Source organism: Artemia sp. Qi Xiang Cuo, chromosome 5 (assembly GCF_049724085.1).
Source record: "Artemia sp. Qi Xiang Cuo chromosome 5, ASM4972408v1, whole genome shotgun sequence".
NCBI lineage: Eukaryota > Metazoa > Arthropoda > Branchiopoda > Anostraca > Artemiidae > Artemia > Artemia sp. Qi Xiang Cuo.
In genome coordinates this window covers 78108482-78130952 of record NC_142798.1, presented here as the reverse complement: position 1 = coordinate 78130952, position 22471 = coordinate 78108482, and the positions used below count along the sequence as shown (strand labels likewise).

At 34.0% G+C, this 22471-nt stretch overlaps 1 protein-coding gene across 1 annotated transcript in view; it reads right to left on the bottom strand.

Annotated features, from left to right (window-relative positions):
* Positions 1 to 6320: 6320 nt before the first annotated feature.
* Positions 6321 to 22471, bottom strand: part of LOC148952559 (zinc finger protein 1-like) — a 57818-nt gene continuing 41667 nt past the window's right edge. Inside the window, exons 5-7 of the mRNA XM_089089012.1 lie at positions 17103 to 18127; positions 11634 to 11847; positions 6321 to 7304 (exon numbers count right to left, since the gene is read on the bottom strand). Of these exons, the coding sequence (XP_088945138.1) occupies positions 7054 to 7304; positions 11634 to 11847; positions 17103 to 18127 (1490 nt within the window). The 3' untranslated portion in view covers positions 6321 to 7053. The remainder of the gene's footprint in view (positions 7305 to 11633; positions 11848 to 17102; positions 18128 to 22471) is intronic.

Below are 22471 nucleotides of genomic sequence, written 5' to 3'. Positions count from 1 at the left end.
TATGAGTTTACCCCCCCCCCCCAAGCTGAAATTTACTTTCTTCAAAAATCTTGTCAAAACTAACATAAACCTGCATAATTCGAGGATCAACAGAAACTGATCAGTTTTTTTTTGTATATATTTAATTTTATAGTACTATAAAGTATCTTTATATTTAGACCCCGACGCTGCGCTGGTGGATTGACCGAACGCCACCGACGAGAGGCCCGGTCGGCCGCCGCCGAAGTGTCGCAACGCTGCCAGCGCGCCTTAGGCGCGCCGCCGCTGGCAAAGGCGGCGGCGTTTGGTTGACTTGCGATAATTCTTTATTGCGTCAACCGCAGAGTCGGAGCTTTTCCTTCTCATGTGGTTTAGTATTTCGATTTTCCAAATTAAAAATCAAGCAGGGCTTGATTCAAGCAGGCACTATCCCCAAATTTTCGGGTATTTACCCGAAAATCTATGCGTCACCCCGAAAAAAAATTTAGTTCCCCGAATCCACGAAAATCATGCAATCACGGTGCCACCCCTAGCGATTTATCACCAGTGACATTCCCTGCCAAATATTACTTGGCATACCATAAGTCTTCACTACTCTCTGGTTCGTTAATTTTCATATCTTTTATTACTTACCATAAGACTCAGACAGATGAATAGTGCAATGGAATTCCAAATATTGCAATATACACAATTATTTATACGTTGACAAAAAAGTTTCGCCTTTATGAAATGAGTTTAAATCATTTCGAATCCAGTTTCCCAATTGCAATTCCTTACATCATTCTTAGTCAAGAATTTTATTTTCAAGTTGAATAGAATTATAGAACGCCATATTCACTACACTTTGATTTTGAAATTGATAGCAAAGATCGTTTCTACAGCTGAATTGTAAGTTTGTAGAATTTTTGTTTCTTTTGCTGTTTTTAGATATGATTTTCTTAATTTTTAATACTCAATTGTTGAGCGCCTGATAGATTAAAGAAATTACAATCTTCTTTCTGAAAATATTTAACACCCCCCCCCCACCCAAAAAAAAATCTTCTATTGAGACAAAATTTAGCTGTAGGCTAAGCTATGTACAAGGTTGGGGAATTAAAGATTTAAACAGAAGTTGCCCCAAAAATATAATTGATAAAAAAAAATTGTACATTATTGCCTATAGGGGGGAGGATAGGGAGCTATAATTTTTAAATGATAACTCATTTTTTTATTGAAAGCAGGGATGCCAAAAAGATTTTTTTTTTTTTTTATTTAAATCGGAGATGGAAGAAAATGCTATCAAATTCCCTGGGAAACCATTGAAATATTTTGATAGACCCAGGGCCCCCCATTCGGACTTGTTCATTGTCTTGGGTATTTTGCGATTTCTTATAGGCTACTGGCCTAATTTGGCTTTTGTGTGTGCTCCCTTTTAATTAGATTCTTTGGATCTTACTGAATGCCACGGCAAATCTATGACTCAGCCTTCCAATAGTTTGAGGCATATCTGAATAATTTCGACATTTTTGTTGTTGTCTTTGTACCCCTTTACTCATACCCTCAATTTTTTTTCTCAAGGAACATTAAGCTGTTTAACATTATTTCTCGTATTTGTTTGAACACGTATAGTGACCTAGTTAATTACTAAGTAAATAATTTTTTTTTAATGTAAAGCTGAGACGGTATCCTATCAAGGTGGTATCCAGAGGGGGGGGGGGGGTTAAGGAGGTATTACATTTAAATGATAATATCTCGAATTTTTTTTTTATTGAACGCAGGGATGCCAAAAAGTTAATTTTTTTTCATTTAAAGCTGAGACAGTATACTATCATGGTTGTGTCCAGAGGGGGGGGGGGTAGGGAACAATAATATTTAAATTATAATACCTTAATTTTTTTAAAGCAGGGATGCCAATAAGTTAATTATTTTTTTTATTTAAAGCATAGACGGTAACATATCAAGATGGTACCCAGAGGGGGGGGGGCCTAGGGAGTTATTATATTTAATTGATAGTACCTGGTTTTTTTTTATTGAAAGCAGGTACGCCAAAAATTCATTTTTTTTTTATTTTATAGCAGAGACGGTATCCTACCAAGGTGGTATCCAGCGGGGAAGGGGGTACGTTAGGATTATATTTAAGTTATATTATCTTTGATTTTTTATTGAAGGAAGGTATTCCAACAATCTAATTATTTTTTTAAATTTAAAGCGGATACTATATCCCATCAAGACATGTCACAGAAGGGGACAGAGGGAGGTGTTATATTTCAGTTATAGTACATTGTATTTTTTTTATAAAACCGGCATGTCAAAAATTCCAGAGGGGGGCGGGGTTGGGAAATGATAGTATCTTGAATTTTTTTTTATTGAAAGTAGGGATCCCAAAAAGTTAATTATTTTTTTTTTAATTGAAAGCAGAATCGGTATCCTATCAAGATGGTATCCAGAGGGGGGAATAGGGAGTTATTATATTTGAGTGATAGTACCTTGATTTTTTTGTCCAACCCCTATGATAATTTTAAAATTAACAAGATTTTCGTGAGTTATATTTGATGTTTTTTTTCATTTTTATTAAAAAGGCTTTTTGGGAATCTAAAAGAGCAAAAAAAAACGATCAATATCAAAGTCGCCTATTTCAACCGTTTTGAAGGTGACAAAACAGATATTGGCAAAGCGCATTATGAAAAAATTAAGCCTCTAAGTTCAAACTTACATTCAAAGTTATTACCCAGGTAATTGACGAATTTTGTGATACGGTATTTGAAGTTTTGTATGCAGTAATACTCGATGAAAAAAAACTACTAATTTTGATAATTATTTATGTTAAGAATACATAGCTAATAGATACTTAAACTATTATACAATGGTTCTGAAACGCCACAGCCATTTCGTTTCTACCCGATTTCTACTTCTCTTGATGAATAACAAAGAAGCCCAGTTTCCAGCCAGCGACTTGTGAAGTTTTGAACTCATGATTAGGCTCGAATCTGTTGTAAATTGAAGATGTAAATTTAGAAAGAATGATGAAAACCTTAAGCTTTGCGGTCAACAGTGATCGCACCAGCGGCGCGGCACCGACATTATACCGGTGTTACGGCGTGTCATACTGCTTTTGGCCCCGCCACCACCAGTCTTCCCTCCTCGGCGCGAGATCGGGGTCTATTTATATTACTTTTATAGTACTATATAGTTTTTTCATAGTACCAAATGGCTCATTTTTCAGTTTTTACTGTCATTTTCATTTGATTTGGGAGAATTGGCTCCAGCTTTGCCCCCACCCCAGGATTTTGACGAAATTACTCCACTGTTTATATCCCCCCTCAAAACTGAAAACCCAAGCTATGTCCGTCCCTGTGCAGGCCAATTAAATGTTCTTCAATTGCTGTCTTGTTAAGTAATTTTTTTTCTACAGAAATCAAGCCAATGCCTTTGCAATTACTACACTCATTCTTATCATCTTTTTTATACATGGGTTAAAATAAAGTTTTCCTAAAATCACTAGGTTCTCTTCCTTTTTCAGATTCCATTCGTTATCTTCAGTGTCTTATCTAAAACTCACGACTCCCATATTTCAAAAATTCATTTACCACACTAACAGTGCATGAGGCCTTCTTTTGTTTAATACCCTTTAGTAACGCCTTTCAAAATAAATCTCTCTTAACTTTCAAATAGTCACAAAATTTTTCCATTCTTTTTCATATCATTTCTAAGAACTTCATTACAGTTGAAGGCGATATCAAAATGTTCTGTTATCTCTCCTTAACACTTTACTTATCACAGACTAAAGTAAAACATACAGTTTAAAAATTCACCAGAAAATGATAAATGAGTTTTTTCTTCAGTGCCTTTTTTTCTAAAAACTCATCCAAATTATTCTGTTAGCCTTGGATGTGCGACCCCTCTAATATTAGATAAACAATTTAATTCTGAAGGGATCAGGGGGGAGGGGGTTGGAAAGAGCCATATATTTCTACTGATTATAAGAACTGCCAAAAACCCTGTTTATGCTTCAATATTAAGGTCATCTCCTTTTTTCAAAATTTTACTAATCTTCTAATCATAGCACAGATACAAATTTCTCAAGCTAAGTGAAATGCGTATGACGGTGAGTACAAAAATAACTACTACAATTCTTACCTACAGTATACGGGGTATCTCCCTGACTTTTTCCGAAACCCTAGGCCCGTTCTTTTGCACTAAGATCTTACATCTTTCTGAAAAGATTTCCGTTCGTTTAACCCATCTTTGTTCTGAGATCTTACAGCTCACTGATGTTAGCAAAATTTGTGAAAGACGCCATCTTTCTGCAATATAGAACAATGATGAGAGAATTTTGAGGATATACTCATCATTGTTCTTAGACCACTGATCAGGGCAGAATGATGAAAGACGTTTGCAAAAGAACGCTATAAGGTGTAAGATCCTAGTACTAAGATTTCACTTTTAAGCGTTCTTTGTCAAATATGTAAGATCTTAGCACATAGATGAGTAAAAGAACGGCCCTCCTAAAATGGTAGCCTAAAATCAATCAATGTTTTCGACACCACCACTCCTAATTAATAATTATCTGATCACATCTATCAACCTGACCAATGTACTTAAGATCCAATCAATGTACATTTGTGCACAAGGAGCGAGGAGGAGGTCTAATATTGGCCTGAAGGGTCCCACTAGCATGACTTTCTAAGCTTTTCAAGATCAAACCAAAAGTATTGACTTAGAGCCAAAAGTCAGGTATGTCCAATTTATTTTAACCTAACAAAAGCTGAACGGGCGAAACGAATAATGAAACAAAAAACAAGCTATTTCGCATAAATATATTAACCTGAAACACACATTATACAAAAAAGGAATTGAAATTGGCACATTGGAAAGAGATTTAAGAAATTATTTTAAATGACTAAAAACACATAGAGAAGCAAAAAATGGGAAAAATCTGAAGTTCCACATCAAAAAGAAGGACGGAGATGAAGAGGATACCACAGCGTAAATAAATCAGTCAATCTCATTTCAGTTTTATGAAAACAGGAATAATATTTTATTCAATGGTAAACTTAGTTTGTTTTTGCCAATCAATATAAATGAGTAATTTTGAAAATCAAGACTATAGTTTCTGGAAAAAAAAATCCAAAATATGTTTGAATTCTTTTTATTCCGAGGGTAGGTAAATTTGGCCATTGGCACAACTCAAATTCTCAAACTTTTACTGAGTTTTACTACTGATGACGGTCACTGTATATGTGACCGAAATATAAGGTATTTTTTGTGAAATTTATTATACACTGTCTGTTAAAAAGGACTTTACCCCTATTTTGAGCTTTTATTTTATCGTCATGGAAAGGCAGTGTGGTCTCCGAAATTATCTACGTCATATTTCTATTAATCCCGCTTTTTCGCGCTGAAGTTAGTTTCATTGCATACAATTAATTTAGAAATTGGCTTATTGACTTCTTAAATTTTGAAATTTATTCGAGGGAAACATGACGATTGTGCTTATATTTTTTTTTCAGAGCTTTATTTTGGAGGGGAGAGTTTTGGAGTTTTACACGGAACCCAAGAGGACATCGTGAAAAAAAATGTTTATTTCGACCAAAAAAGGCAAACTAGATAAAAATTAATAGGATTACATAAAACGTTGATGTTTGAGAGCCTTTTGGGGTTTTGTCAAGGAAAGCCCCTGTGACGAAAAGTTATTTTGCAGAGGGGTCTTAATCGGCCCAAAAAAAGAGATAATGGAATTTAAATGACGATTAGAAAGAAATACATATAATCGCTAAAATTAATATTAGAGGCAGCCAGGCAAGCACACATGATTTTCCCGAAGGAGGGGAAGCAGGCCAGAATGAAAAAAGAAATTTTTAAATAGAAAGCAGCCTATCTGTCAAAATATCTGAAGCAGCCTTAAAAATCAAACTTGTTGCTGAGGAGTGACTGTAAATAAGATTGACATCTGCTATTCAGGCTATGGATTGCGTCGTCTAATGAAGAAAAGCGTAATATATTTTAAGAAAAAACTAGAAATACATATAACAAATTCGTAAATGATAGCACCATTGTTCAGCACCAATTGTCGACAAGTAATAAAAATGAATTTATCTTAGTATATACGAGGTAGAAAATGACAGCTTTGGTGAAACTCGTTGAAAATTCAAGCTGGCTTTACACATGCGCATTAGAATTTAACAAGTACACATGTCTTTAGACGTGGTCACGTTTTACATTCATGTTTATACTGTTCTAGCAAGCAACATGATAAAGAGCTTAGTAGAATATTACAACATATTTCCCCCATCGTTCAAATTTTCAATATATATATATATATATATATATATATATATATGTAAACCAATGGAAGACCGCGGATCAACACTAAAAACGAAATATTACAAGACTACCTACAGCTTATGAGTATTGCTTGGTACAATAACGCATTAATGCGCCACATCCGTATTTTTGGCACTTAAAATTCACATTTCTTTCAAACGAAAAATGAACGAAGAACTATCACATCTAACATCTTTGAAATACATAAACATTGTACTTGAAAAATTTAAATGGCACAATAAACTATTTACAAATTTAAAACATTAACAAGAATCATATGAGGCCCCACGAACTTTTGGTACACTATCTACAATTAGTTTTGATGCCCTGACATTTACCCCGAATCAAGTTCAAGAAAACTAGAATAAAGATTAGGAAGCTGTTATAATCAAACTTTTTAGAAGAAAAACAGAACAATCGAAATTACGAAATTCACCAAATAAAATACTCATGTTTATACAAATTCAGTTTTGACTAGCAATCTTCAACACTTATTACTCTTCGAATGCTTCACAGCCACATCAATTAGGGGGGGGGGTGCTCTCGATTTCCCCCTAGACTTTAAAAAATACATTTTTTTGTATTTTCATGGTATTTTTTTCGGTATTTTCACTGAAAAAACAGATCAATAAAACCAAAATCGCCCCCCCCCTGATTTTTGAATAGTAACGTCTGCCGTCCTCCAAGTCCATTATATTTTTTTTTAACTGAAATTGAGGCTTCATATGTTACAAGTTTCCTTTTACTCTGTATAAACTATTAGCTTCAAGGTCACGTAGCTATGAAGGTTGAGCCAGAAGACATTGCAGAAATTTCTGGAGATTCTGGAGATTCAGTCGTGGGTTTACAGTAAGAATAGCGATGGTTCATGTGTTGACTATACGAGCCAGAATGGGAAAAACGCTTAAAACACTTTTGACACTGGAAAGGTTTTTCACCACTGTGTAAACGCTTGTGTTCTGTAAGGTGATGTTTGTGCTTAAATGCTTTGGGACACAGATCACATTGGTAAGGTCTTTGCCCTGAAAAAAATTACGCTTTTAATATTAAATAATAAAAACATAAAATATAAAACCATATGTAAAATAACATAAAAATAAATAGCATAATACTAAATACGGATAACATAAAAAGCAAAAACTATAAATATATAAAGATTTTGCTAGTAAATACATAAAATCAAGCTAATGTTTACTTAAATACCCTCCCAGTGAATTTATAGCTGAAACTAGTAGAGCAAGAAACAAATTTTTCCATAATAATTTCGGATCTATTAGAATAGAAATGAATAAGAAAAACTTGGATTTTAAAAAAATGCGACTTTGTGACAAAAATGAAAAATCCTTAAATACTTTCGCGTTTTTAACCCATTTTCAAAAAATGGCAGCTGTTTAAGTATTTTCATTTATTTGAATAAACGAATACAAAAGAGTAGTCTTGTTTTAAGAAAAGAATACGCATGCATATATACAGTACATACATTCATAAAACAGACATGGATATAGTTCGACCGTGCCCCAAAAATATTAATAGAGGAGTTTCTGGGGGCTAAATTATCTGCTTTACTCTTATTCTCACTCTCCCTCGCCCTCTTCTTGGTTGAGGTCTTGGTGCTAGCCTTGGTTAGATAGAAAAGATATAGTAATAATGTTCATAATGTAGTTATTTTTTTAATTATCGTGTTAACAAAGGCAGATCTAGAGCAAAAATCCTGGGGGGGGGAGAATGTGACAAGGGCACCAATAATTGACAAGTTTATTTAGGAGAGTAACAAAAGAAAAACAAATGAGGGTGCCAAAAAAATCTTGGGTGTGGGGTGCGATCCCCCCGGCCCTGTGGATCTGCCCCCGGTAATTAAGTAATTTTAGCTTGAATTTTCTCATTAAAGTCAATGATGATAGCAAGATTGAACTTCATGAAAAACAAAAGAGCTTCATCAAAATGTCTACACTCACTGGGATCGCAAGCACTCAAACATCAGCAGATACAAGGGGGAGGAGCCCCGGCCCTTTCAAAGTCTTGTGACACCCATCCATTCATCGAGTCCGTTGATTTTGAATTAAAGTTATCACGTATTTTGCAGTAGGTTGCACGTAGTCCAAGTAATCCAACCTACATAGTCCAAGTAATTGAGAGTAATTGAGTAATTGGGGTAATTGAGGTGCGTTCCCCCCGGTCCTCTGGATCTGCCCTTGGTATCTAAGTACTTTTTAGCTTGAATTTTCTCTTTAAAGTCAATGATGACAGCAAGATTTAACTCCATGAAAAAAAAGGAGCTTCAGCAAAATGTCTACACTCACTGGGATCGCAAGCACTCAAACATCAGCAGATACAAGGGGGAGGAGCCCCGGCCCTTTCAAAGTCTTTTGACATCCATCCATTCATCGAGTGCAATATATTTTTGATGATACTTCAGCGGAATTTTTTAAACCGTTGTCACCCACTGCTTGTGGATAAAGTTATGATGCAGTCATCATTTTGATCAAACAAATTTTGAAAGGTTTTACTCATTTATTCCTTCAATTTACGTTTGTCACTGATAGATTGTTGACCAAAAATGAAAAAGCAAGTATTGTAAATTTCCACTGTACAGAATGGATAAAAGTAGAACACTGTATGTGAATACACAAATGAAAAAAGAGGGAGACTTATGGCTGAAAGTGGTAAAAATCCGGGGACAGTTCAGACTATTTTGCAAAAAACCTTCAAAGCAAGAAGTAGGCTTCGAGAGATGTCTTTTCATCTGAAGTTTTAAAAAAGTAAAAATTCAGAATATTTTACTCATTTTTAGTCCCCTGAAATGGTATAGTAGTATTATATCTATAATACTACCATATCTATGTTTATGCTGAAATCTATTTTGGAAGACAATAGATGTCTATACTAACATCTATTTTTCAAAAAAAAGTTTCATAAATAGATGAACACAAACTACACAAAAAACTTAACCTACTTAAAAGAATGCTCGTATTTATGTCTTGCCAAGGAACTCTTGGTTTCTAGCCTTTTTTTTGCCAACTCAAAAGCTGCGCTGTCCTTCTCCCTCTTTTATTTCTCTTGTTTCCTCTCTCTTTCTTAATCCTTCCAAATCTTTTCTCTTGTCTTCTTTATCCCTATAATTCTAATTCGGGTCTTATCCCATATTTATCTTGAAAATTAGTCTTTTCTTCTAAATTATATTATACATCATAAATTATAAATACATCCCGAAAATTGCGTTTTTCCTTATTCTCAAATTCAAGTTGAATTCTTTCCAATACAAAGACTGTTATGGCTAATCGCTTTATCGGTATCTCTCAGCTCCCTCAGTAATTTCCAAATAGTGCTCAACCTAACTAAGATTCCAAACATTGTCGATATCTGAATGCTCGAAATTAAGTCTGGCCAAGGAAATTTTAACAGTATTTAACTTTTATTTACATTACTCTTCTGTTTAGTTTTTAACGCTTATCATCCACCCTCTAAACACCTTTCCGTCTCTCTTTCTCTTTTTGGTTTCTCTTTCTCTAGCCCTCTTTGGTTTTTCCCAACACAGCCTGTGGAATTTTATATTTTGCTGTAAATCTTTCAACAAATTCTTAGAAATTAGTTTATCTTCTAAGTTATTCAATAAACAACATAGATATTGCATTCTTCCTTATTTTCAAATTCATAAAGTTAAATCTTCCCCAAAACAAAGACTTTTATTACCTATCCCTTTATTCGTATATCACAGGTGTCTCAGCAATTTCCAAGTAACACTCAATTTAATTAAGGTTTCAAGCGATGTTGCCACCCAGATGCTCTTAATCAATGATGTCTGGCCCAGGGGCGAATCCAAGGGCGGAAGGATGCTGCCCCCAACATTTTTCTACCACCCTCATTCCGTTTTTTTATTATTTCTTTAAATAAACTTGTTAATTTAGTCAATTATTAGCGGCATTGTCGAACTCCCCCCCCCCCTCAAGATTTTGCTCCAGATCCACCTTTGCTCTGGCCAAGGATATTTTAAATTTAACTCACTAGTGCCTTCTTATTGATTTTTAGCCCTTTTCATCAACTCTCTTAACTTGCATTGTAATCCTTTTTTCTTCACCCCTTTCCTCTCTCCCTTGTGTTTTTGTCTCTTTCCCAAGCAGTGGTATTAATTCACGAAAGTATAGGGGACCGGGAAGAAAAAAAGAAAATTTTCAAAAGGTAGGGAAGGGGGTACAAGTTTTTTTTTATCTAATATTTTATGAAAAAAGCCAAAAATTGTATTTTTTCTATATCTAGGGGGAGGAGGATAATTGCACTAGATATCCCCCCTCCTCCATTTGGCATCTTCTGTCCCAGCGTATCGACGAGGAATTTTATATTTTCCTGTAAACAGTTGCGTAATTTTAGCAAAATCGGGGGGGGGGGGGGGCAAAGTTGGTCACAATTTCCTAAATCAAGTCAAAATGACAGTGAAAAATAAAAAAACATATAGTACCATAAAGGAAATAAAACTGACTCGTTTCTGTGGATGCTTGAATTATTCAGGGTTATCCTAGTTTTGTCAAAATTTTTGAAGAAACTAAATTATGGTTGTAGAAGGCAAACTAGGGCAGGGGGCACTTGCCTCCCTGAGACATAGCAAATTATGTCCCTGCCTGTAGATCGTTAGACTAATTATCAAACAGTTCGAACAAAATTCGAACTTTAGCGTAAAGAGCGAGGTATTGACTAGGGAGCAAACTCCCTAATATACGTAATAAAAATATACGAATATAAAAGTTCGTTAGGTAAGTTAATTCGTAAGTTACGTCAGAACAAAATTTCGAGAAAGCCACTTAGCTTTAATTTTAATTTTGTAAAATTAAAATGCAAATTTCGTTTTAATTTTTCATGTACGGTGAGCCAAAATCAAAGCTGCATTAATTCAAAAACGTTCAGAAATCAAATAAAAAAAAACAAGTTTTTTTAACTGAAAAATATGTAGCGATATTAAAGCTAAAAACACAAAGAAATTATTCCGTATATGAAAGGGGCTGTCCCATATTTTATAAAACAATAAAAAAATTTAGCGTAAAGAGCGAGGCATTGAGGAGGGGACAGCCCCCTTCATATACGCAATAATTTCTGTTTTAAGTTTTAATATCGCTCCTTACTTTCAGTTAAAAAAAAATTATTTTTTTAAATTTAATCTCCCATAGATTAGTCTTATCTACTAAATCCTTAAAAAAACTCATTAAAATGGTATTTTCCCTCTCTTTTTTATTTACAGAGCTAAATTTTCCCAACACGGAGACTATTATGACGGTTACCTATCCCTTTATCAGTATCTCTCAGGTCCCTCAGCAATTTCCGAGTACACTCAACCTAATTAAGATTCTAAATGCAGTTGGTACCTGAATGCTCGTACTTATGTCTGGCCAAGGAGCTTTGCTTAGCGAAGGTTTTATCACACTGATCACATCCAAAATTCCCCTCTGGTTCCTCCAAACGAGGCTTACCAGCAGGGGAATGTAGTGAATAAGAATATTTCTTCGGAGAAATAGGACTTCCATTGGAAACACTGGTTTGAAGGCAGATGTCTAGTGTATATGTTTCTTCCTCTTCTGACTGCAAAATAATATTTATTAGAAGTAAAAGAATGTTAAAAATTGCTTCATATAGTTCAGGGCAAGTTTTTAAATTCTGAGAATTAACGACTTTAATAAAAAATAATCTAAATTATTTGTTGAAATGAGAATGGCAAGTTTTTTTTTTAATGAAAGTAATATCTCGTTTTGTGCGGGAAAAGCAAAATATTTTATTGTCTTGAATTTTCTAATTTTTTTTTCATTTTCTGACAAAAAAAAACATGGTTAAATCTTGAATTAAATATATTAGATTTTGGTAATTTGGAACATCAATAAAAAATAACCAGATGTTTTAGCCTACTAAAATTAGAACAAAAAGTTTTTTTTTACATAAACAATATTCTGCAATGGCAAGAACGTAAGATTAATTAAATGTTTCTACCTGTTCTGACAACAAAATAATAATCCTTAGTACAAAAAAGCAATTTTTTCCAAATTTTTACAAGAAATAATATTCCGCGCTGATACAATCCTGCTATTAATTACAATATCCGTAAAGATCATTATAAAAAACCTAGTCATATAATTGTAAATTAAAGCTATTTATAACAACACTATTATTATCAATATATTGACTCTTCAGTAGTTAGTTCCATGATTTTTAAGCCAAATTTTTCATAGGGTCCAAAAATCCAAGAAAATGTTTAGGCTGTTATTGGTCATTACTTTCCCTATCAAACAGAAAAACAATTTTCGAAATCTAGGAGGGGGTATTGACCCCCCTCCACCTTCCCCCCACCCGTACCCATGAGAAGATAATCTATTAATTCCTGGATCGCCCCTACTAGTCTAAATAGGTGGTCCGTGTAGCTCGCTACATAGAACAAGTATATAAACATTGCTTGCTACATAAAAAATAACAACAAAAAACAACAATAATTTCATAAAACAAAATTTTTAAACAAATAAAATTTCAGAATGGCGTCTATAATATTTCTCTGAATTTTACTAATACTTTTCCGAATAATTCTACTAAAATCCCTCCCCCTTATAAAAATTACATTAAAAAATACAATTTTCAGTTTATGCAGTTTCTATACAAAGAATATATAAAGGTCCTTTCCATGGTTTGAAGCATCACTCAAAACGACAAAACCCCCTTCCCACCTCCCCAAATCAAAATCCTCTCAGTTATAGATCTTCATTTTTATATTCAATTTATAAGGATTGACTTCAATAGCTTTATCTCCTAAAATACTTATGTTAGTTTAGCTAATTTCAATCGCAGATGCAAATACATCATTTTAAGTTATTAAGCAAACAAAAGCATTTACGGCAAAGGAACTTTGTTGGAAAAGGACAAAACAGGAAAGTTTGGAGGTGTTATTAATCCCATGAATTAATTTAGAAAGTAAACTCTCTAATAACAATGTTTTTCCATGAATTATGGTAAGCTCGGGCCTCACTGAACATATTTTTATATTTCCGGACCATATTGCATGGAGGCGTTAGTTCATTTATAATAGGCATTGAGTTGGAAAATCAGAAAGATTTTCAAGTGTTTGTACCATTAATTGTATTTAGGAGAAAGGTGCCCCTGAGTTCTCTGGGACCCCGCAGATTATTTTAAAAAGGGTAATCATTCAGATTTGCAAATAAGTTATTAAGATAATTTCTTAAACCACATTGGCCTGACATAAAGATAAAGAACGAGAAAAATGGGGCTTTTAAAGGCCAAATGAAAATACTGACAAAACACAACAAATCGAATATTTCGAGGGGACAAACGCCTCTCTTCTTCAGCACAAAACGAAAAATATATTTAATGAGAGTTTCAAAGAAAAAACCAACAAAATGAAACGCGGAAAGTCAATGTGAATTTGAAAAAAAACAACAAAAAATTAAAAGATGAATAAAATTCAATAAAAGCCAAAAATTACAAGAGTTAAACCGAAATACCTAACAACCATAAAAGTGAGTCATTCACCAATATCCGCGATTTGCAAAAAAAAAATCAAAATTGAACCGCCATCGACGGATACTAGCGAATAACTAAACGAATAGCTAGAAGTCACCCAAATTTCAGTTTTTGAGTTGAAAAGGTCAAAACGAGAAAGGAAAAAAAACTCTAACAACAATGAATTTCCACGAATTACGCTAAACTCTGGTCTTTCTGAATACACCTTTATATAGACTACATATTCTTTCTTAGTTATAAAAGTAGTCATTTTTAGGGGGAAAGGGTAGATACTTTGATAAATTTTTTTTCTGATCGACACTTTCCAATCAAAATTATGAAGATACTATTATTATCGTGTCTCAAAATGAATTTGCGTGTCATTTTGGGTCACATGTTTCACGCGTTTCAACGCGTTTCACGCGTTGAGAAAGCTAACAGGATTGTTTGCGACTTTTAATAGGAATTAGTTTGAAAAAAAAATAATAACACTATCTGTCCACGAGTTACGGCAAGCCCAGAATTTACTTTCATATATTGAAACGGGCGTTGGTCTGCCAAACCGGATCCTCGTATCTACAACTCCCTAATCTCGATAAGGCAAGGCCAATGGCGCAGACAAAAACATTTCTGTCACATTTTCTGAGTTGAAACCTAATATCTACCAGCGGTAACAATGAGGGGGGGGCATGTGCTCCCTATTTTTTTCTTTCAGGCTCTGAAAAATACTTTTTGGGATATTGTCATGGGAAAAGGCCCGTTTTTGGCTTTTTCATTTATAAATTAAAAAAAAAAACTAATTTATACCCCCTAGATTTTAAAAATAGCCCCTACCGTCTCCTTAAAAATTCAAGAGCCTATGAAGGTTGTCACAGGATGTGACTGTAGTATATGATGAGCAGAGGTGGTTGTGTCTATATGTTAATTAAATAAAAAAAAAAAAGTTTTTTTAACTGAAAGTAAGGAACGACGTTAAAACTTAAAACGAACAGAAATTATTCCGTATATGAAAGGGGCTGTCCCCTCCTCAACGCCTCGCTCTTTACGCTAAAGTTTTTCATTGTTTAAAAAAAATAGAGTTGTGAGAAAGTCAAACTTTAGCGTAAAGAGCGAGGCGTTTCGTTTTCTACAGTTTCGGTTACCATTGAGCCGGGTCGCTCCTTACTTACAGTTCGTTACCACGAATTGTTTGATATAGTTCGTTACCACGAACTGTTTGATTATTCTATGGTCAAAGTTTTGCCTTGTTTAGATGAAAAAAGTGGCAACAAACATTTTTAAGAATTAGGAGTTTTTAAGAGACTATGGATAACTGCATTTATTTTTTTTTGTTAGATGTAGCCAATTACGTTGTTTGCTTAAAATTATAATGCAATTGTTCATTAATTTAAACATATAGCTCCACACGGGACGATTGCAGGAGGGGAACTTCGGGACCCAATCGAAATTCAAAATTTACCAAATCAAAGAAGAATAAATAAAAATAGCCCAATATATTGATTTGAGATTTTTTGTTCTTCTTTGAATTTAGATATCTTCTTTTCTTTTATTAATTGTTGGGTTTTAGATGATTTCTGTCTCAAACAAGGGTGCGTTCAGCATTTTTGTTTGGGGCGGGGTTTACAACAAAAGACTACAAAAAATTATATGCATTTTTGCTGCGTTTCTACGAGTCAGATAAAGATTTTAGGGGGGTTCAAAGCCTGTAACCTCCCCCTCTCCTGGACACGGTATTGGTATCAACGCTGAAGATGCCTAGTCTGATGCAGGCGAAATATTTGTGTGACTGTTTCTTTCCTTTTTCTTTTTACTGGCCATAGACCCGTTGTTTCCCAAGATTTCTTTCTTTGTTTTGTGACGGTAGGTCAACTTGACCTTGGATATTTTATTTTCAATTGAAATTATGAAGATTTTTTTTTATTTTTACCCCCCCCCCCCCCAAAAAAAAAAAACTTTCCGCAACTGGTTCGTAAAAACCTATCAATATAGGTGTCTCAAATGAACAATTGTTGGCGACCCCTTCCGGTTAGTATATAACCGATAACAATCTACCTTCAGTTAATTAGTAAACTACTTAAGCAGGTAACACTATGAATGGTTAATGCTTTAGACCAATCATAGAAGTGTTTCATAGTTATTACGGAAACTTCCGTGGACAGGTGCCGATTAATTTTCATAGTAAAGGCTGATCCAAAGAGTACAGCCAATTTGTAAGAGGGGAAATTGTCGCTATTTTCGAAAAACAATAACTAACGACATCTAGCATGTGATGTTTCTTGGTATTTTTTCAAGCTTGCTGATTGTGTTTTTCTCAGAAACTGATATAAGATACTGGTATTTGTATGATATACTCCCGCAGGTCAAGAAGTGAAGTTAGGCTAATTCTAATAAAATATACCAAAGTATGATAAAATGTAATACTTTGGAAACAAATTTGGGCTATATATTTGCACATTAGGAGGTGGTGAGGGTAAAGTACAGCGGATATGCGTGCAAAATGTGTTAGCTACAATTATTATGATATTATGAAGTAAGAATTGTTTCCTGACTTCACGCTGTCCAAATACTTTACTAAATTTTCTAGATTTCTAGGGAAAACACAGACACGTTGAAGGTAGAAAAATTTTTACAAATTCGAACATAAACTGTGGCATTATATGATTTTCATACTATCCTGTGAAATCGTTAGTTTTTCTTTTAATTAGTGCTCGATAAAACTGTCTGTTCAAATGTACTTATAAGAGCAGCTTACCCAGGGCCTTGTGCAGGGGAAGAGCTTGGGGACAGGTATTACCAAAACACTTAATTTTACCAAATTTCTAGGCAGGTTATATTCAAGTTATTAAAGGATTTTTTCTACTCCCCACCTTCGTAAAAAATTTTGTGCAAGTTCCCGAGTTTACGCTCTCTGAGAAATATTAGCTATTATTGAAGTAAAGTAAATGCTAGAATTGATATAAAGTAAGTACTTAATGCTTTTTGCATTGGAATTTTGTGAACGACTTCAAAATCGCCTCAAAAGTGATATTGAATTCCGCTAAAGGAAATAGTATATTTACTAGATAAAATAGTAAACAACTTTTACTGAAGGAGGAAAAACAAACTTACTTTTTAAGTAAATGGAGAGCTTTAATCGAGAGTTGTAATCGCTAGAATTGACGTAATAATGTTTAATTTCCTCTTTTTTTGGTTTTAAAGGTTCCAGTCTACGTGAGAATCTTTCAAATTTGCGTGATTTTTTAGTTAAATTTATCAATAATCAAAATGCTTCAAATTATATTAAATTTATTTAAGTTATGTTTCATAAAATTGTAATTAAAATTATAAAACTGGCTCACCCTTTCAGATAAAGGCCTCAGGCTTAACCGACTGTTATCTACCATTTGTGTTTGGGCCTCTGTAATGGTTGGCGCTGTTTCATTAACAACAAGTGAAAGCGGCTCATCCGGACTTAAAATCGCTTCCGTTTGCATTTCTTCTTCGTCGTCATAAGGGATAGGGCTTCTGAACCCAACACTCGTATTTTCATGAGGTAGCCGCTTCATACTTAAATCTAATGGCATGTCAAAATCCACAATTCTTTCTTCCACAGGAACAGGGTTTGTAGTAGCAACAGAGGATGGAATAGTGACCTGTTGAAGGTCACGCCGATCTCGTGCTCTGGCATTTTGAAACCAGACCTGTACAACCCTAGGAGGGAAGTTCAGCTCATCTGCCAATTTGTAAACTGTCTCTTTGCGAGGTCTTGAGTCGATTGAATAGTGTTTACGTAAAATACATGCTTGCTCCTCAGTAATGACTGACCGTGAACGCTCCTTTACTGGTTGTGACTGACTGCAATCAGACTCTGTTCCGTCCGCTACGATAAGCAGTGGCTCATCATCATCACTGTCATCAATAGAAGAAGATCGACTTGTTTCTTTTCTTTCGATGTTAGGCTCAGCATTAAGATTCTCTGGAGTTTTAACACAGCAAGAGTGAACCCTATACTGTTCATATGCTTCAAACTGAGAACTGCACTGAGAGCAGTTAATTAGAGATTGCTTTTCAACCTCCTTTGTCAGTTCTGAAAAACTACGCAGGAATGCAGATTGTTGGAGAGCTGCTCTTTGCAGCTGAGATGCAATTAAAAACTGATCGAATGCTGCAGTATTAGGGTGTGCTCCAAGTGCAGGAGCTGGAATATTATATTCTATTTGATAGGGATGCGGCTTTGTATACATAAAAAGGTGCTTCATGTTGCTGTTATTATCTTTCCCATAATTACTTTTGTCAATGCTTGGGAGCCCTGAGGGTTTGGGCAGCAGTCTACGTGCTGGTCTGGAATCAATCAATTTTTCACTAGCATTCCTAATTCTGGAACGATGAAAATAAATACGAAAATCAAATTTGAAAAAAAAACTACCCATGTTCTAATTTTAGAAATTGCTAAAAAAAAAATATTTTACAATTGCAAATTTGAAAGTTTCGAATGATATCAATAAGGCAAAGATGGACCTTTTCAATAAGTTCTTTTCAGATATAGAGATAACACATCGTCAGATCGATTAAGCACCATTTCAGAAAGCTTTGGATATGTTTGTGATATTACAATTTTGCCTTATATAGTTTTAGAAATTTGATGAATAGAAATTCACTGAATTTAGTTTAAAAATATTTAACTAAATTCATATTTTGACTCCAGAAAATTGATTTTAATTAAATATATATTTTTTTCGTTACCTTTCACCCCTCTGTAACTTTTTCATGTTTTTGAATTAATTGATAGTTTCGGGTCAGTTTGCAATTAAAGGGGGAAAACACTTTATTGGCATCATTATATTTTCGCTTGTTTTAAGAAACCGATACAAGTTAGCTCATGTAATTGTAGCATTAAATTTCTTAAATAATAAACACTTTAGAAAAGTGAAGCAAAACTATTATCCATTCAATATGCGGCATTAAGGCAACATTAGACACAAATATTAACAGTTTAAGCACTATAAGGATTGGGCCAACTATAAAGTTGGTAAAATATTGTCAAGCATGAAATCACATTAACAGGTCAAAGGAGATCTGAATCTGAATCTGATAACGACTTGCCGAAGGTGTTTTCCATTCAATCAATTATTTCCTTTGAAATTTTGATTTTTCCCCCGTAATCATTATTGTGAGCGCCCTATGTAACAACCATTACCCAATTTAAAAATCCCTTTTTAAAACCGTCAGAAAATAGTACGATACTTTTTTTAGAATTAAATATAAACTTCGCCAAAATGTGCTCGAAAATCAGGCACAACAAATGTGCAAGAAAAGCGGGCTAGGGCTAACTAGGGCATGGTTTTAAAAAAAGTTTTGTCCTCCTTCAAACAGAAATCAACCAAATGCGCCTTCTAGATGGTTTTCATTGAGATTTAGCTACCCTCATCATTTTCTTAAAATAAACCTGAACCATCAGTGTAACTTATAAGCTATATGAGGTGTTCAGAAGCAAATTAGATTAACCCTACCTACTAAATTTTTTTAGATTTCGCGGTTCAAGGACAGTAACTATTATTCTTATTAACTTAGGGACTTCATAAAGAAAAGAATTAATATCCGAAAATAACGAAAATTTTGAACATTAAATGCTGAGTAACTTTTTAAAGACAAATCTAATCCATTCCATTGTAAAATTTAACAACAAAAATCCTGATTCTTTCGTTTTGGTCAGTTAGAGTCGAATTAACAATGATTTGTTGTTCTCTATTGTTGATTAAACATATTGTTTTCTTTTTGGCAACTGAATCACTTATATATGCCTATATTCACACTATTCAAAATTAAGATAAATCAATGCATCAATTCCATTCGTATCTTTTCTTCTAGGCATAAAACAAGCAATTTATCTATTGAAAAACGTAATTCAATCGTTTAAAGAAAGAGTTAAAATTTTTCCCTTTTTATAAAAGATTAGAACAATCAGTCACTTTACCAAGACAGCAGAAAGATTTACTTATTCGTCAAATATGTCAGTAACCTTGTTTTAGACAAACTATTCAGTTTTTAGTTCAACTTTTATCTGTCGACGAAATAGACCCCTATCGATCTAAAGATTCCGCTTATTTTCAAACTCAGCGATGCTTATCGGCTAGTCTTTATGGGAAATTCCTTTTTAGCGTCAGGAATCGTTTACAGGAAGAAGGAAAAGAAATTTTGCTTTTGTTTCTTGTTTCATTTTTGACATAAACACGACAGGTGAACGATTGTTTTTCCGATTCTCGAGGAAGATAGTTCCTTTCTTTGCTTTTTTTTATAATCAATTTTCTTCTTAACACGAGTAAGAAGATATTGCCTTAAAAAAATAAAACGACTCATCTTTTCTGTAAACTCCGTGGCATTATGACTGTGGCGAGCCAAAAAGAAATATTTGAATTTTATTTTTTAAATTATGTTTATACCCGAACCGTTCAGCTGAGAACGTTGGATCGATTGGTAAAGTCCTTTTCCTGGTTTATTTGGTGTTCTACTCCTTGTAGCACAAGTAGATAATGTCATGGAAACCAGCAAATGACTTCGATCTTTGCTATAAACATCGTCATATTATGACTATGCCAAGTTGTTAAGAGAAATCTGAAATTTTGTTAAAAATTGATATTTATACCCATTCCTTTCAGCTGAAAACGTTGGGTCGATTGGTCAACTCCTGACATGAGGCATGTTGATAAAAATTTAATGGAGACCGGGGGTAGGGGTGTTTCAAAAATTAAAAGAAATGATCTTCAAATTTATGTTTGCCTTACGTTAAAGGCGAGCTACAAGCCTTTCTTAAATCTAAAGGTTGTTCGTAACATTCGAAAAATAATCAAAAAACCTTTTTTTTCAGCAGTTTGGCTCTTGAGAAACGTTGAATGTGCACATGCCATTTTCGAGCTGTTACAGATGGAAAGACTAAATAAGTCTTTAAACAGTAAAAATTTACTTTAGTATGGCCAATCCCCGGCTAAGATTTGGGGTTAACGCTCTTGGAAATATATTCGCTGATTTAGAGCTACTTGTAGCGAATTTTGACTTACCCTAGCAGTGGCTTAACCTGGAGGTACGGGGGTCAGCAGATTTTGCCGATATAAAAATAAAAAATATGAAATAACAAAACAAACTTTTCGGAATTGATTTTTAAAATTATCAAGTTACAAAACGACGGCATATACTCTATTGCAAAAATAAATGTAATGTAAATATAAATGTTGTAATATAAACCAAAAGCTGTATCTAAGGCAGGGGCGTATGCAATGGGTGGGGCCTGACATCCTAAGTATTCTTGAATTTCTGGGCGCGTGCCAAATATTTTTTTTCATTATTGACTTGGTTTTTTACTATTGGCCCCCCGAAAAAATTCCTGTGTATGTGACTGATTTAACGAGTCATCGTAAGTCACCAAACGACGCAACATTGATTATCAACCATTGATTGTACATAAGCCACGATACATGCACATAACGCATTTTGATTCTGGATTTGCGTAATCAACTGAAAAATTACGCAAATTTGAAGAATTCCCACGTAAACTGGGACATTGTAAACCACAAAGTAGGAATTTACAGATTGTTATGTTAATTCATAACTTTCCCACGAAAAGTAAATCAAAGTTTTTAAAGCCATAAGTCACAGAAAGTTGAGAACTAATTTGGCCACTTTCTAATATTCAGTATGAATTAAACAGTTAAAGAATCGTAGAAAACGAGTTTTTTAATACGCTATTCCAAAGTTGAAAATGAAATAAGGTTATATTTCGAATGTTTAATTTCACTTTTTTAAAGCATAGCTGCAATTAACAACTCTGAAATAAATTGGATAACTTGGTTTGCAATAATATGTTTAGAACATATGGACGGAGAAATTAACATCACTTTTTTATTTTTATATTCAGGGGAAAATACACAATGTGAAAATGCATGGAAATAAAAATTTTACTCGCCGAATATAGAACCAGGCCCGTACAAAGGTGAGAAAAGGCCTGAAAACGTATGATTTCAGAGAATCTAGAAAAAAAATTCCGAAAAAAGTCATATTCTATGAAAAGTATACGAAATATTCCTAGAAATAATTAAATATCGACTTGTGAGGTGAGGGTAAGCTTTAAAGATTTGAGGTCAGGCCATAAGAATTTCTTTTCAAAGCTTAAGAATATTTGCAAAAGTCCAGAAGGACTTCTATGACCCCCCCCCCCTGTTTGTTTCAATTCGTCCCACTTTTGTGGATGTTTTATCAATTTGGAGTTCAGAAGAAAACTTCAGAAGATTCCGAATTTAAAAAAAATATGGATTTATGCAGTTTCCATGTAATTTTAAAAATTAAACTTTTTTGCTGTTTAGTCGAATCCGCCTCCCTATAAAAAAAATATTCCTCTGTAAACTCCTCAACTTATTCAAGAACACCAGAATTTATTTTAATCTTTCAAGATCATATCAGTAACCAGTGTATCTCTTTTAATTACAACAATAAGAATGGGAGATACTCTCAAATTTGTGACAAACAGATCCTACACAAACACCTATCTCTGAATTTTGAGGTAAAAAGTATGGCATATTTTTACTAGTTTGGGTTTGTGACGTGTTTATGAAAGCCAATCCCATTATTCTTTAATAAGATAGTAAAAGAATCTGCGTTCGTCTGATTGGTTCTTCTGTGTGAAAATTCAAGCCAGTAAAAATCACAGAAAGTTTTGCACCATAATATTTTCAAGTAG